Consider the following 17,679-nt stretch of genomic DNA (forward strand, 5'->3'; position numbering starts at 1 on the left):
TTCCTTTCCTTTCCTTTCCTTTCCTTTCCTTTCCTTCCTTCCTTCCTTCCTTCCTTTCCTTTCCTTTCCTTTCCTTTCCTTTCCTTTCCTTTCCTTTCCTTTCCTTTCCTTTCCTTTCCTTTCCTTTCCTTTCCTTTCCTTTCCTTTCCTTCCTTCCTTCCTTCCTTCCTTCCTTCCTTTCCTTTCCTTTCCTTCCTTCCTTTCCTTTCCTTCCTTTTTTATTTTTCCTTTCTCTCAGGTCAGCTTTAATAGCTGCTTAACTGTCTGCCATGTCATCAGTGCACAGTATGTTTAATCAAAAGACAGAGGGTGCATTCCAAACGGCACCCTATTCCCTATATAGTGCATACTGTATGAAGGCCAGAGGGCTCTGGTCAAAAGGAACACTATGTAGGGAATAGGTTGCCGTTTGGGACAGCTGAATAGGAAACACAAGGGTTGGGTTGTGGATCTTCTGCACTTGGCTGGTTCCCTCTAGAGATTACTATTTAGGGTGATTCATCCAGGGAGAGGAGGAGGGAGACAGCAAACTTGAATAATGATGCAATCGTCAGGGGAATGAACAGAACAGAAAGAATAGCACTGTACAAAGAAAGGACAAAATAAAAAGAGAGACATTTAAAAAGAAGGATAATGAACAACGATAACTGGTCTGATAAATTGTCATCAAACCACTAGAATGCTTTGCTTTGTATTAAACTGTGATGTTTTTGGATTGTATGACAACAATTACCAAATATCTAATCAAGTTAGGCATTTTAGAACTTAGAAGCAATCATACCATGAAATCAAACGTAGATATACAATGCACCATAGATATACAATGCACCACAGATATACAATGCACCACAGATATACAATGCACCACAGATATACAATGCACCATAGATATACAATGCACCACAGATATACAATGCACCATAGATATACAAACTACTGAAGAAATAGAAAAGTAGGAAGTATATAAAAACAAAAGTAGCATCTTCCTTCAATATTTTTCACGTTGAGAAAATATATCTAATGCATATCCATTACCCATTACAGTATATATTCTCCTGTATCTAATGCATATCCATTACCCATTACAGTATATATTCGTCTGTATCTAATGCATATCCATTACCCATTACAGTATATATTCTTCTGTATCTAATGCATATCCATTACCCATTACAGTATATATTCTTCTGTATCTAATGCATATCCATTAACCATTACAGTATATATTCTTCTGTATCTAATGCATATCCATTACCCATTACAGTATATATTCTTCTGTATCTAATGCATATCCATTAACCATTACAGTATATATTCTTCTGTATCTAATGCATATCCATTAACCATTACAGTATATATTCTTCTGTATCTAATGCATATCCATTACCCATTACAGTATATATTCTTCTGTATCTAATGCATATCCATTACCCATTACAGTATATATTCTTCTGTATCTAATGCATATCCATTACCCATTACAGTATATATTCTTCTGTATCTAATGCATATCCATTACCCATTACAGTATATATTCTTCTGTATCTAATGCATATCCATTACCCATTACAGTATATATTCTTCTGTATCTAATGCATATCCATTACCCATTACAGTATATATTCTTCTGTATCTAATGCATATCCATTACCCATTACAGTATATATTCGTCTGTATCTAATGCATATCCATTAACCATTACAGTATATATTCTTCTGCGAGAAGAAAGGGTGCTATATAGAACCAAAAAGGGTTAAATGGCTTGCTTCATATGGCCCTCAAAAAGGTCATATATAGAACTGCTCAGCACCCTTCTTTTAAGCAGTGTATATACAGATACTGGTCGCGTTCATTGTCTTGTGACAGGTGGCTTCACTCCTCCGCGCGATGCTCGTCCCTCAACCCATATACTGCTCCATGAAGCACAAAAAATCCTTCGCTAGATGTAAAATGGTGCGACTAAGACTTCCTCACCCAAAAAACCATAAACATTGTTGACATATTCATTGTTTTAGCTTTAGATTAATTCAGACAGTTTTGAGGCAGAAATGGGGTTCAGCAGACGATGTCACCAAGGTAATATTTTAGAATGTTATGCAGCACATAGTAGCCGGACTACTTGATCTATCCCATTACTCTTTGTGAGATACGAGACCGATCAGTGCAGGCGGAATCGTCGCGCTATCTGACGTAAGACAATGGGGTTGTGTGTGTTTGAGTCATACATCATACATGATGTATTCTATATTGTATATATGATATATGTGTTGTATATTGTATATATGATATATGTATTCTATATTGTATGTATGATATATGTGTTCTCTATTGTATATATGATATACAGTTGAAGACGGAAGTTTACATACACCTTAGCCAAATACATTTAAACTCAGTTTTTCACAATTCCTGACATTTAATCCTAGTAATAATTCCCTGTCTTAGGTCAGTTAGGATCACCACTTTATTTTAAGAATGTGAAATGTGAGAATAATAGTAGAGAGAATGATTTATTTCAGCTTTTATTTCTTTCATCACATTCCCAGTGGGTCAGAAGTTTACATACAGTAAATTAATATTTGGTAGCATTGCCTTTAAATTATTTAACTTGGGTCAAACGTTTCGGGTAGCCTTCCACAAGCTTCCCACAATAAGTTGGGTGAATTTTGGCCCATTCCTCCTGACAGAGCTGGTGTAACTGAGTCAGGTTTGTAGGCCTCCTTGCTCGCACATGCTTTTTCAGTTCTGCCCACAGATGCTCTATAGGATTGAGGTCAGGGCTTTGTAATGGCCACTCCAATACCTTGACTTTGTTGTCCTTAAGCCATTTTGCCACAACTTTGGAAGTATGCTTGGGGTCATTCTCCATTTGGAAGACCCATTTGCAACCAAGCTTTAACTTCCTGACTGATGTCTTGAGATGTTGCTTCAATATATCCACATCATTTTCCTTCCTCATGATGCCATCTATTTTCTGAAGTGCACCAGTCCCTCCTGCAGCAAAGCACCCCCACAGCATGATGCTACCACCCCCGTGCTTCACGGTTGGGATGGTGTTCATCGGCTTGCAAGCCTCACCCCCTTTTTCCTCCAAACATAACGATGGTCATTATGGCCAAACAGTTCTATTTGTGTTTCATCAGACCAGAGGACATTTCTCCAAAATGTACAATCTTTGTCCCCATGTGCATTTGCAAGCCGTAGTCTGGGTTTTTTATGGCAGTTTTGGAGCAGTGGCTTCTTCCTTGCTGAGCGGCCTTTCAGGTTATGTCGATATAGGACTTGTTTTACTGTGGATATAGGTACTTTTGTACCTGTTTCCTCCAGCATCTTCACAAGGTCCTTTGCTGTTGTTCTGGGATTGATTTGCACTTTTCGCACCAAAGTACGTTAATCTCTAGGAGACAGAATGCGTCTCCTTCCTGAGCGGTATGACGGCTGCGTGGTCCCATGGTGTTTATACTTTGGTACTATTGTTTGTACAGATGAACGTGGTACCTTCAGGCGTTTGGAAATTGCTCCCAAGGATGAACCAGACTTGTGGAGGTCTACCATTTTTTTCTGAGGTCTTGGCTGATTTCTTTTGATTTTCCCATGATGTCAAGCAAAGAGGCACTGAGTTTGAAGGTAGGCCTTGAAATACATCCACAGGTACACCTCCAATTGACTCAAATGATGTAAATTAGCCTATCAGAAGCTTCAAAAGCCATGACATAATTTTCTGGAATTTTCCAAGCTGTTTAAAGGCACAGTCAACTTAGTGTATGTAAACTTCTGACCCACTGGAATTGTGATACAGTGAATTATAAGTGAATTCATCTTTATGTGTCATGCACAAAGTAGATGTCCTAACCGACTTGCCAAAACAATAGTTTGTTAACAAGAAATTTGATTTGTGGAGTGGTTGAAAACAAGTTTTAATGACTCCAACCTAAGTGTATGTAAACTTCGACTTCAACTGTATGTGTTCTATATTGTATATATGATATATGTGTTCTATATTTTATTTTTATGGTTCCAGGCGTCGATGGAGATGACTTCCTAGTTCTGGGGGTTCGGAATGGCAGGATTGTTCACAAGTTCAACCTTGGATCTGGTGTGGGAACCATGATCAGTGACCGGATGAACCGTGAGATCGATATCCACACTGTGAACTTTGGCAGATCTCGGAGAACAGGATGGTTAAAGGTGCTTTGCTTTTTCAGTAACCTTCTACCGCTGAAAATAATGTGTAATCGTTAGTGTGTCTCTTGGATGTTTTAGGATTTGTTCCATTTTGTAAAAAGGTTCCTTAATGCACTGTAGTCTGAAAACATGGCTGTTACCCTTCTGAGGTCATAGGTCTATGACTGGAATCTAAGCTCATATGTCCATTGACAGATGGAGTCTTCTCTTAGTGGATCCATTAAATACAGCTATAATAGGAGTTTTCTCTTTGTGGATCCATTAAAGACAGCTATAATATGAGCCTTCTCTTAGTGGATCCATTAAAGACAGCTATAATAGGAGTCTTCTCTTTGTGGATCCATTAAAGACAACTATAATAGGAGTCTTCTCTTTGTGGATCCATCAAGGCAGAGACAGAGTATGGTGTACTGAATCATGTCTGTATCCTTTCAGGTGGACGGACAGAGAAACAGGACAGGCTCTTCTCCAGGCCACCTGTCAGGCCTCAACGTGCTCAGCCAAGTCTTTGTAGGAGGATATAATGAATACACTCCTGAACTACTGCCCCTCGGATCCAGATTTCGCAACGGCTTTCAAGGTAAGACATTACAGTGACTCCAACAGCTTTCAAGGCAAGACATTACAGTGACTCCAACGGCTTTCAAGGTAAGACATTACAGTGACTCCAACAGCTTTCAAGGTAAGACGTTACAGTGACTCCAACGGCTTTCAAGGTAAGACATTACAGTGACTCCAACGGCTTTCAAGGTAAGACATTACAGTGACTCCAACAGCTTTCAAGGTAAGACGTTACAGTGACTCCAACGGCTTTCAAGGTAAGACATTACAGTGACTCCAACAGCTTTCAAGGCAAGACATTACAGTGACTCCAACGGCTTTCAAGGTAAGACATTACAGTGACTCCAACAGCTTTCAAGGTAAGACGTTACAGTGACTCCAACGGCTTTCAAGGTAAGACATTACAGTGACTCCAACGGCTTTCAAGGTAAGACATTACAGTGACTCCAACGGCTTTCAAGGTAAGACATTACAGTGACTCCAACGGCTTTCAAGGTAAGACATTACAGTGACTCCAACAGCTTTCAAGGTAAGACATTACAGTGACTCCAACGGCTTTCAAGGTAAGACATTACAGTGACTCCAACGGCTTTCAAGGCAAGACATTACAGTGACTCCAACGGCTTTCAAGGTAAGACATTACAGTGACTCCAACAGCTTTCAAGGTAAGACGTTACAGTGACTCCAACGGCTTTCAAGGTAAGACATTACAGTGACTCCAACGGCTTTCAAGGTAAGACATTACAGTGACTCCAACGGCTTTCAAGGTAAGACATTACAGTGACTCCAACGGCTTTCAAGGTAAGACATTACAGTGACTCCAACAGCTTTCAAGGTAAGACATTACAGTGACTCCAACGGCTTTCAAGGTAAGACATTACAGTGACTCCAACAGCTTTCAAGGCAAGACATTACAGTGACTCCAACAGCTTTCAAGGTAAGACATTACAGTGACTCCAACAGCTTTCAAGGCAAGACATTACAGTGACTCCAACAGCTTTCAAGGTAAGACATTACGGTGACTGTAGTATTGCCACTGTAAATAACTACTACCACCACTACTGACTATAGTGAGTATAGAGTTCAACTGATCAAATGTATATAAACGCCTTTTTACAACAACATTTATCACAGTGTTTGTAACATGGCCTAGACGTCAACAGAGTGGAGCAGCATAGTGACAGGTGAGTTGCAGACAGCCAGAGAGTCAGGGGGAGGGTAATACTAATCAGAGAGTGGAGATGAGGTTAGAACAGAGCTCTAACGCTGATTGTGTCTGCGTCCTTTAAAGGGGCAATCTGGGATTGGTACGTTTATTTTTTAAACTTTTTTATTTATTTATTTATTTAACCTTTATTTAACCAGGGAAGCCAGTTGAGAACAAGTTCTCATTTACAACTGCGACCTGGCCAAGATAAAGCAAAGCAGTGTGATAAAAACAACAACACAGAGTTACATATGGGGTAAACAAAACATAAAGTCAAAAATACAAACAGAAAATATACAGTGGGGAAAAAAAGTATTTAGTCAGCCACCAATTGTGCAAGTTCTCCCACTTAAAAAGATGAGAGAGGCCTGTAATTTTCATCATAGGTACACGTCAACTATGACAGACAAAATGAGAAAAAAAATTCCAGAAAATCACATTGTAGGATTTTTCATGAATTTATTTCCAAATTATGGTGGAAAATAAGTATTTGGTCAATAACAAAAGTTTCTCAATACTTTGTTATATACCCTTTGTTGGCAATGACACAGGTCAAACGTTTTCTGTAAGTGTTCACAAGGTTTTCACACACTGTTGCTGGTATTTTGGCCCATTCCTCCATGCAGATCTCCTCTAGTGCAGTGATGTTTTGGGGCTGTCGCTGGGCAACACGGACTTTCAACTCCCTCCAAATATTTTCTATGGGGTTGAGATCTGGAGACTGGCTAGGCCACTCCAGGACCTTGAAATGCTTCTTACGAAGCCACTCCTTCGTTGCCCGGGCGGTGTGTTTGGGATCATTATCATGCTGAAAGACCCAGCCACGTTTCATCTTCAATGCCCTTGCTGATGGAAGGAGGTTTTCACTCAAAATCTCACGATACATGGCCCCATTCATTCTTTCCTTTACACGGATCAGTCGTCCTGGTCCCTTTGCAGGAAAACAGCCCCAAAGCATGAATTTTCCACCCCCATGCTTCACAGTAGGTATGGTGCTCTTTGGATGCAACTCAGCATTCTTTGTCCTCCAAACACGACGAGTTGAGTTTTTACCAAAAAGTTATATTTTGGTTTCATCTGACCATATAACATTCTCCCAATCCTCTTCTGGATCATCCAAATGCACTCTAGCAAACTTCAGACGGGCCTGGACATGTACTGGCTTAAGCAGGGGGACACGTCTGGCACTGCAGGATTTCAGTCCCTGGCGGTGTAGTGTGTTACTGATGGTAGGCTTTGTTACTTTGGTCCCGGCTCTCTGCAGGTCATTCACTAGGTCCCCCCATGTGGTTCTGGGATTTTTGCTCACCGTTCTTGTGATCATTTTGACCCCACGGGGTGAGATCTTGCGTGGAGCCCCACATCGAGGGAGATTATCAGTGGTCTTGTATGTCTTCCATTTCCTAAGAATTGCTCCCACAGTTGTTTTCTTCAAACCAAGCTGCTTACCTATTGCAGATTCAGTCTTCCCAGCCTGGTGCAGGTCTACAATTTTGTTTCTGGTGTCCTTTGACAGCTCTTTGGTCTTGGCCATAGTGGAGTTTGGAGTGTGACTGTTTGAGGTTGTGGACAGGTGTCTTTTATACTGATAACAAGTTCAAACAGGTGCCATTAATACAGGTAACGAGTGGAGGACAGAGGAGCCTCTTAAAGAAGAAGTTACAGGTCTGGGAGAGCCAGAAATCTTGCTTGTTTGTAGGTGACCAAATACTTATTTTCCACCATAATTTGCAAATAAATTCATAAAAAATCCTACAATGTGATTTTCTGGAATTTTTTTTCTCAATTTGTCTGTCATAGTTGACATGTACCTATGATGAAAATTACAGGCCTCTCTCATCTTTTTAAGTGGGAGAACTTGCACAATTGGTGGCTGACTAAATACTTTTTTTCCCCACTGTATATACAGTGTGTGCGAATGTAGTAAGTTATGGAGGTAAGGCAATAAATAGGCCATAGTGCAAAATAGTTACAATTTCGTATTAACACTGGAATGATAGATGTGCAAGAGATGATGTGCAAATAGAGATACTGGGATGCAAATTAGCAGAATAAATAACAATATGGGGATGATCTATAGCCATTGAGTGTTGAAGAATATAACTTCTAAATGCCTCATGAGCTTAGTTCAACTGTCGTACCCCATCAGAACCCAACATAGAAGCTTGATTTTACTGCATTGTTTGTAAACACTGTCATTGTAAACAAAACTCTGTATAGCTTCAAAACATGGTTAAAACTTCACTTTGATCTCATGGATGGTCAATCCTTGCATCCATAGCTCCGTCTATGAATTGTACCTTTCTCCAGCCCCATCCCTCAGCTGTTTACCAAAAACAGCGGAGGTGTGCCAGCTTTGCTGTTGTTTGAATCCCAGATTGCCCCTTTAATCACTTCACGCCTGTAAAGTTATGCATTCTCTGCAAATCCCATAAGTCAGTAGGACAAGGGCACCATCCAGATGATGGTTGTCATAATCAGAATCAATTCTACTGGCTCCCAGCTGACCCTTAATGAAGCCTATGGTTACATCCCAAATGGCACCCTATTCCCTATATAGTGCACTACTTTTGACCAGAACCCTATTAGCCTCCTGGTTTAAAAGTAGTGCACTGTATAGGAAACAGGGTGCCATTTGGGACAGAGCCCATGGATTCTGAGTCTAGTGTTCATTGTGCTTGCTAATGCGAGTGGAGCAGTGTGCTGGGGATATTACCGCCATAACTAACAGTAATGATGATAACAGATATGAATATCATCATAAGTTGTTAAGGCAGACAGTGCTGCTGCCTCCACCGTGATTATTGTCATGATGATGATGATGATGCCTTGTTATTGTAAAAGATCACTGTGCTTTAAATGAAGGTGAACAAGTATTTGTCCATTTGGTGGTTATATATGCAGACAGGAGCAATCTCCCTGGCTGCGTCCCAAATATAGTGCACTACTTTTAATCAGAGCTCAATGGGGGCCTGGTCAAAAGTAGTGCACCATATAGGGAATAGGGAGCCATTTGGGACGCAGCCCGTCTGTCTGTTTGGTTCTGTTGAACAAACATCCCTATGATTCATTCATCTCTGTAAAAACATAGACGTTTTGGAACGAAAATCAGCCTCGCGCATACACACACACACACACACACACACACACACACACACACACACACACACACACACACACACACACACACACACACACACACACACACAGTGGTGCTGTACTGGAGTCCCACCATGCAGGTAACCAGAGAGCAGCCAGAGCCCAGGGCCTGCTAGATCACATGTTGCTTTAACCTTTCTACCACATAATGACAACTAATCAGATGTGTGTGTGTGTGTGTGTGTGTGTGTGTGTGTGTGTGTGTGTGTGTGTGCTGTGTGTGCGTGTGTGTGTGTGTGTGTGTGTGTGTGTGTGTGTGTGTGTGCGCGTGTGACCTTCCTGCAGTCCTAATCATGATCGCTGGCAGTGATCGGTACATCCTTACTCCCCTGTGGACAGATTAGGTGGCTGTGGGAGGAAGACAGTACAGCTATTCCCTACATAGCGCACTACTTTTGACCAGAGTCCAGCTTAGATGAAGTAACACAGAACATGATTAGGGATACAGCAGTAGCAGTAGGCTTCATCCCAAATGGCACCCTATTCCCTACGTAGTGCACTACCCTATAGGCCATTGGTCAAAAGTAGTGCACTATGTAGGGAATAGGGTGCCATTTGGGACGTACACGAAGACACTTCTGCTACTGCTGTATCCCTTAACATGTCCTGGGTCAATTCATTTAGACCTGCTAATCAAATAATGAGAAACTAACCAGAGAGAAAGGACCAGCGCAGTGTGGATGTGTTTGTTATGGACACGTTGAGATGTGTTTGTAATGGCCATGTTGATTCTTACTGGATCACAGGGTAATGAAGTAGCCTTGTCCCAGACAGAATGGCCCTTAGGGCAGGAGGCCTATTTCCTGTTTCTGTAGTGTGAAGCAGCTTGATGTCCAACCCCTGGAGAGAGCGCTAGTAAAATGAGTGGGGGAAAGGGGGTGAATTTATATTTTTTACACCTTTTTCTCCCCAATTTCGTGATATCCAATTGGTAGTTACAGTCTTGTCCCATCGCTGCAACTCCCGTACGGACTCAGGAGAGGCGACGGTCGAGAGCCGTGCGTCCTCCGAAACACGACCCTGCCAAGCCGCACTGCTTCTTGACACACTGCTCGCTTAACCCGGAAGCCAGCCGCACCAATGTGTCGGAGGAAACACCGTACAACTGGCGACCGTGTCAGCGTGCATGCACCCGGCCCGCCACAGGAGTCGCTAGAGCAAGATGGGACAAGGACATCACGGCCGGCCAAACCTCCCCTAACCCAGACGACGCTGGGCCAATTGTGCGTCGCCTCACGGGTCTCCCGGTCGCAGCCGGCTGCGACACAGCCCGGGATCGAACCCGGATCTGTAGTGACACCTCAAGCACTGCAGTGCCTTAGACTGCTGGGCCACTCGGGAGGCCCCATAATGAATATTCTGTTGTTGAATTGTTGTTCTCCATCAGCTGCCTCCGTATTATATTTGTCTGCGTAGCTGCTGAAATCAAACACATTTATCACAAAACATGCCAACAGCTGGCCCTAAACAAGATGGTAATAAAATATACATTTAAATGCATGTTTGAAAAACATTTTTCAAAAGGAAATAATGATGTCCAATTTCATGATGGTAAGATTGTTATTGGGATTTTAACAAGATATTACTATAAAGTTTTTCTTTAGACTTCTACAATGGGTTTATCGTAATAACTAGAGGTCATATCCTACAGACTCTCATTTCATCAAAATGTGACACATTAAGGTAATACACACACTGGTTAGCTTTTACCTGTTAAATGTTTGCGCTTTAGCGTCAGTTTGTATTTTGATTAGATGTCTATATGCCTCGGGCATTCGGAGCTGATTGGTGTTGATTTCCCTTCATCAGACTGCCACAAATACATTTTGATCTTCTTATAGGTGGGTTTTACTTTTCTAAAACAAATGATAAACACAAAGTTTGCACAGAAAGTTATGGAATTTATTGATGTTTAAGTGGTTGAAGGGACTGGCAATTAATTTGAGCTATAATACCTGTGATAAGAAGTTACTTCAGATGTGCAAAGGTTACTGTTCGATTAACTCATTGGTTTTGACATTAATAGTCCATGACGAATATTATGCCTTTAAAACAATGATATTCTATTCATTGATATATTATTATGCCTTTAAAACAATGATAGTCTAACAGTATGTGAGGTGTTCATACTCTGGATCTGACTGATTGGACATCAATATGGGCTGCGTCTCAAATGGCACTATATTCCCTATATAGTTCACTACCTTTGACCAGAAATAGTGCACTGTACAGGGAATAGGGTGCCATTTGGGACACAGCCTGAACTCTCTGTTAGCTCAAACATCATTTTCTCAGTATCATCTACAGTATCCTCTTATCTAATACTAAACATCACCCTCATCATCCTTTTATCTAATACTAAACATCATCCTCTTATCTAATACTAAACATCACCCTCATCATCCTCTTATCTAATACTAACATCACCCTCATCATCCTTTTATCTAATACTAAACATCACCCTCATCATCCTTTTATCTAATACTAAACATCACCCTCATCATCCTCTTATCTAATACTAAACATCACCCTCATCATCCTTTTATCTAATACTAAACATCATCCTCTTATCTAATACTAAACATCACCCTCATCATCCTTTTATCTAATACTAAACATCATCCTCTTATCTAATACTAAACATCACCCTCATCATCCTTTTATCTAATACTAAACATCACCCTCATCATCCTCTTATCTAATACTAAACATCACCCTCATCATCCTTTTATCTAATACTAAACGTCATCCTCTTATCTAATACTAAACATCACCCTCATCATCCTTTTATCTAATACTAAACATCATCCTCTTATCTAATACTAAACATCACCCTCATCATCCTTTTATCTAATACTAAACATCACCCTCATCATCCTTTTATCTAATACTAAACATCACCCTCATCATCCTTTTATCTAATACTAAACATCACCCTCATCATCCTCTTATCTAATACTAAACATCACCCTCATCATCCTTTTATCTAATACTAAACATCACCCTCATCATCCTTTTATCTAATACTAAACATCACCCTCATCATCCTTTTATCTAATACTAAACATCACCCTCATCATCCTCTTATCTAATACTAAACATCATCCTCTTATCTAATACTAAACATCACCCTCATCATCCTCTTATCTAATACTAAACATCACCCTCATCATCCTCTTATCTAATACTAAACATCACCCTCATCATCCTTTTATCTAATACTAAACATCACCCTCATCATCCTCTTTAACCATCTGACCCTATCTGTTGACGACAGCATATATTTGCAGTTTAGCAAAACACACACACACACACACAGAGCTAGAGACAGCATCATGCCATGAAAATTCCTGAGTGAACATGACATTTCCACAGCGTTCTGTTTATTCCAATGACTAATGCTGCAGAGAGAGCGAGATGGTGTGTGTGGGTGGGGGATTGGGGGGGGGGGGTGTATGTGTATGAGAGAGATGGCTAGTGTGTTCAGGAGGATTCATATTTATAGTAGACCTAGTCTGTGTCCCAAATGGTGCCCTATTCCCTTGATAGTGCACTACTTCTGACCAGGGCCCATAGGGAATAGGGTACACTATGTAGGGAATAGGGTGCACTATATAGGGAATAGGGTGCCATTTGGGACAGAGCCCTAGTGCTCCACAGGTACATGTCAAAACAAATATTTTCAATGCAATTTCCCCTGCTGCAGTAGACACAATATTTCCCCTGTTGCAGTAGACACAATATTTCCCCTGCTGCAGTAGACACAATATTTCCCCTGCTGCAGTAGACACAATATTTCCCCTGCTGCAGTAGACATAATATTTTCCCCTGTTGGAGTAGAGAGAATATTTTCCCTGTTGCAGTAGACAGAATATTTCCCCTGTTGGAGTAGACAGAATATTTTCCCTGTTGCAGTAGACATAATATTTTCCCTGTTGCAGTAGACATAATATTTCCCCTGCTGCAGTAGACAGAATATTTCCCCTGTTGGAGTAGAGAGAATATTTTCCCTGTTGCAGTAGACATAATATTTCCCCTGTTGTAGTAGACAGAATATTTCCCCTGTTGGAGTAGACAGAATATTTCCCCTGTTGGAGTAGACAGAATATTTCCCCTGTTGGAGTAGACAGAATATTTCCCCTGTTGGAGTAGACAGAATATTCTGTCTACTGGGACAGAGGTTCACCTTCCAGCAGGACAATGACCCTAAGCATACTGCTAAAGCAACACTCGAGTGGTTTAAGGAGAAACATTTAAATGTCTTGGAATGGCCTTGTCAAAGCCCAGACCTCAATCCAATTTAGAATCTGTGGTATGACTTAAAGATTGCTGTACACCAGCGGAACCCATCCAACTTGAAGGAGCTGGAGCAGTTTTGCCTTGAAGAATGGGCAAAAATCCCATTGGCTAGATGTGCCAAGCTTATAGCGACATACCCCAAGAGACTTGCAGCTGTAATTGCTGCAAAAGGTGGCTCTACAAAGTATTGACTTTGGGGAGGGTGAATAGTTATGCACGCTCAAGTTCTGTTTTTTTGTCTTATTTCTTGTTTGTTTCACAATAAAAAATATTTTCCATCTTCAAAGTGGTAGGCATGTTGTGTAAATTAAATTATACAAACCCCCCAAAAATCTTAATTCCAGGTTGTAAGGCAACAAAATAGGAAAAATGCCAAGGGGGGTGAATATTTTCCCAAACCACTGTACCTTTGATCCTCATTGCTTCAGGGCAACAACAGCAGCAGTCATGTTTAGTCAAACTGTCATCCCATTATATCACTGTCGACTACCAATGGAAGACTTCTCTCCGACAGAACGAGTTGGTGTGTTATACGGTGCCGTATTAGGACATCCTCAGTCACCCCAGATTATTTTGACTCTGTGGCTGTCCTAATAGGGACACCATAGTTATCTGTTTTGTGATTTCCAAAGGCTTCATATTTGATCTAGAGAGAGACTTGAAGTTCCCGAGAAATGTCTGCTTAATAACATACTCTGTCTCCTCAGTTTCAGTGGGTTTTCTGTGTTATTTCACAGGTTGCATATTTGATCTGGAGTTTCGGACGAGGAGAGACGGGAAGTTCATAGCTTTGGGGAAGCCTGAGGGTCATCCTAACTCTGGCCGTAGCGTCGGTCAGTGTGGGGTCACACCCTGCACCCTGGTGACATGCAGGAACGGAGGCACCTGTGTGGACTCTGGATCCTCTGTCTAGTATGTACACTACATTTTCGTTGACTGTTTTATTTTATTGAACTGTTCTTTAATCAGGAAGTCCCATTGTTATGCAGATAGATTGTAATCAATTAATCAAATTGATTTATATTGCCCTTTTTACCACAACATTTATCACGAAGTGCTTTACAGTAACCCACGAAGCCCATTTTATGTGACTGTGGTATTATTATTGAGTTAAGTGAATGCATGACATGACTTGACCAGAGGTGTAGGCTAAGGCTGGTCATATAGGGTTGATTGAAGTGTACTGCTGCAGGGGGGCTCATGACTTGACCAGAGGTGTAGGCTAAGGCTGGTCATATAGGGTTGATTGAAGTGTACTGCTGCAGGGGGGCTCATGACTTGACCCTAGGTGTAGGCTAAGGCTGGTCATATAGGGTTGATTGAAGTGTACTGCTGCAGGGGGACTCATGACTTGACCAGAGGTGTAGGCTAAGGCTGGTCATATAGGGTTGATTGAAGTGTACTGCTGCAGGGGGACTCATGACTTGACCAGAGGTGTAGGCTAAGGCTGGTCATATAGGGTTGATTGAAGTGTACTGCTGCAGGGGGGCTCATGACTTGACCAGAGGTGTAGGCTAAGGCTGGTCATATAGGGTTGATTGAAGTGTACTGCTGCAGGGGGGCTCATGACTTGACCAGAGGTGTAGGCTAAGGCTGGTCATATAGGGTTGATTGAAGTATACTGTTGCAGGGGGGGCTCATGGTTTCTTCTATAAATATTTTATCAGTGAGATTGATAGAGATGGAAAGTGAGCGCACTTCCTGCCCTCGCTAAAACAGTCTTTGTGGCAAGTGCTCCCTCTATCCATCTCTATGGCGAGACTGAGAAAACAGGACCATGTATCCATGTTGCATGTCAGACCAAGGGCTTAGTGGGCATCAGGCCTCCTCCGGCTGGTGTAATCAATGTTATTATCCCAGTTCCCCTCCAGAAATGAGAGGCTTTGGAGACATAAATCACTGTTCAACATGGAGGCAAATGAATGGGTATGGCTATACGACTGTTAGTCCTATTAATCATGGTTGGATGGGTTGACCAGGAGATAGGTGGTGAATTCAGGACTATTTTCAGCCGGTACTAGTGCTGATCTGGGATCAGGTCCCCACTCTCCATGTGTTCTTGTTCATTATGATCTAAAATGCAAAAACTGATCCTAGATCAGCACTCCTACTCTGAGATGCTTTGTGAACACGGGTCCAGATCCCTAACATGTGTTTGGAATCAGCTTAGCCTTTTAGCTTATAATGAACACGATTATATGGACAGGGGGACCTGATCCTAGATCAGTTTGTTTGAGTTTATTCTGTTCAGGAGAGACTTATTTGTCTTTATTGTTGAGAACAGCATGATCAGAGCAAGGAGCTGTGTGTTTATGACTCAGTGTTAATGACTGTGATACTCTACAGTGCAGGCAATAGTGGATTCATTCAGACAATAATTGCAAAAGCTAATGTAGTTGGTGAAGCTATAATAACTCTTAGTAATTCACTGTAGATGTATCATCACCATCTGTAGACTCTGTAGATGTATCATCACCACCTGTAGACTCTGTAGATGTATCATCACCATCTGTAGACTCTGTAGATGTATCATCACCACCTGTAGACTGTAGATGTATCATCACCATCTGTAGACTCTGTAGATGTATCATCACCACCTGTAGACTGTAGATGTATCATCACCATCTGTAGACTCTGTAGATGTATCATCACCATCTGTAGACTGTAGATGTATCATCACCACCTGTAGACTCTGTAGATGTATCATCACCATCTGTAGACTCTGTAGATGTATCATCACCACCTGTAGACTCTGTAGATGTATCATCACCACCTGTAGACTGTAGATGTATCATCACCACCTGTAGACTGTAGATGTATCTTCACCATCTGTAGACTGTAGATGTATCATCACCACCTGTAGACTCTGTAGATGTATCATCACCATCTGTAGACTGTAGATGTATCATCACCACCTGTAGACTGTAGATGTATCATCACCACCTGTAGACTCTGTAGATGTATCATCACCATCTGTAGACTGTAGATGTATCATCACCACCTGTAGACTGTAGATGTATCATCACCACCTGTAGACTCTGTAGATGTATCATCACCACCTGTAGATGTATCATCACCACCTGTAGACTGTAGATGTATCATCACCACCTGTAGACTCTGTAGATGTATCATCACCACCTGTAGACTCTGTAGATGTATCATCACCATCTGTAGACTGTAGATGTATCATCACCACCTGTAGACTCTGTAGATGTATCATCACCATCTGTAGACTGTAGATGTATCATCACCACCTGTAGACTCTGTAGATGTATCATCACCACCTGTAGACTCTGTAGATGTATCATCACCATCTGTAGACTGTAGATGTATCATCACCACCTGTAGACTGTAGATGTATCATCACCACCTGTAGACTCTGTAGATGTATCATCACCATCTGTAGACTGTAGATGTATCATCACCACCTGTAGACTGTAGATGTATCATCACCACCTGTAGACTCTGTAGATGTATCATCACCACCTGTAGATGTATCATCACCACCTGTAGACTGTAGATGTATCATCACCACCCGTAGACTCTGTAGATGTATCATCACCACCTGTAGATGTATCATCACCACCTGTAGACTGTAGATGTATCATCACCACCTGTATACTCTGTAGATGTATCATCACCACCTGTAGATGTATCATCACCACCTGTAGACTGTAGATGTATCATCACCACCTGTAGACTCTGTAGATGTATCATCACCACCTGTAGATGTATCATCACCACCTGTAGACTGTAGATGTATCATCACCACCTGTAGACTCTGTAGATGTATCATCACCACCTGTAGATGTATCATCACCACCTGTAGACTGTAGATGTATCATCACCACCTGTAGACTCTGTAGATGTATCATCACCACCTGTATATGTATCATCACCACCTGTAGACTGTAGATGTATCATCACCACCTGTATACTCTGTAGATGTATCATCACCACCTGTAGATGTATCATCACCACCTGTAGACTGTAGATGTATCATCACCACCTGTAGACACTGTAGATGTATCATCACCACCTGTAGACTCTGTAGATGTATCATCACCACCTGTAGACTGTAGATGTATCATCACCATCTGTAGACTGTAGATGTATCATCACCACCTGTAGACTCTGTAGATGTATCATCACCACCTGTAGACTCTGTAGATGTATCAACACCACCTGTAGACTCTGTAGATGTATCATCACCACCTGTAGACTGTAGATGTATCATCACCACCTGTAGACTCTGTAGATGTATCATC

At 41.4% G+C, this 17,679-nt stretch overlaps 1 protein-coding gene across 1 annotated transcript in view; it reads left to right on the forward strand.

Annotated features, from left to right (window-relative positions):
• The window catches only part of LOC121553208 (protein eyes shut homolog), a 67,513-nt gene that overhangs the window by 28,037 nt on the left and 21,797 nt on the right, over window positions 1-17,679 (forward strand). The window contains exons 5-7 of the mRNA XM_045217002.1: window positions 4,022-4,188; window positions 4,621-4,765; window positions 14,149-14,323. Of these exons, the coding sequence (XP_045072937.1) occupies window positions 4,022-4,188; window positions 4,621-4,765; window positions 14,149-14,323 (487 nt within the window). The remainder of the gene's footprint in view (window positions 1-4,021; window positions 4,189-4,620; window positions 4,766-14,148; window positions 14,324-17,679) is intronic.

Source organism: Coregonus clupeaformis, unplaced genomic scaffold, assembly GCF_020615455.1.
Source record: "Coregonus clupeaformis isolate EN_2021a unplaced genomic scaffold, ASM2061545v1 scaf0885, whole genome shotgun sequence".
NCBI lineage: Eukaryota > Metazoa > Chordata > Actinopteri > Salmoniformes > Salmonidae > Coregonus > Coregonus clupeaformis.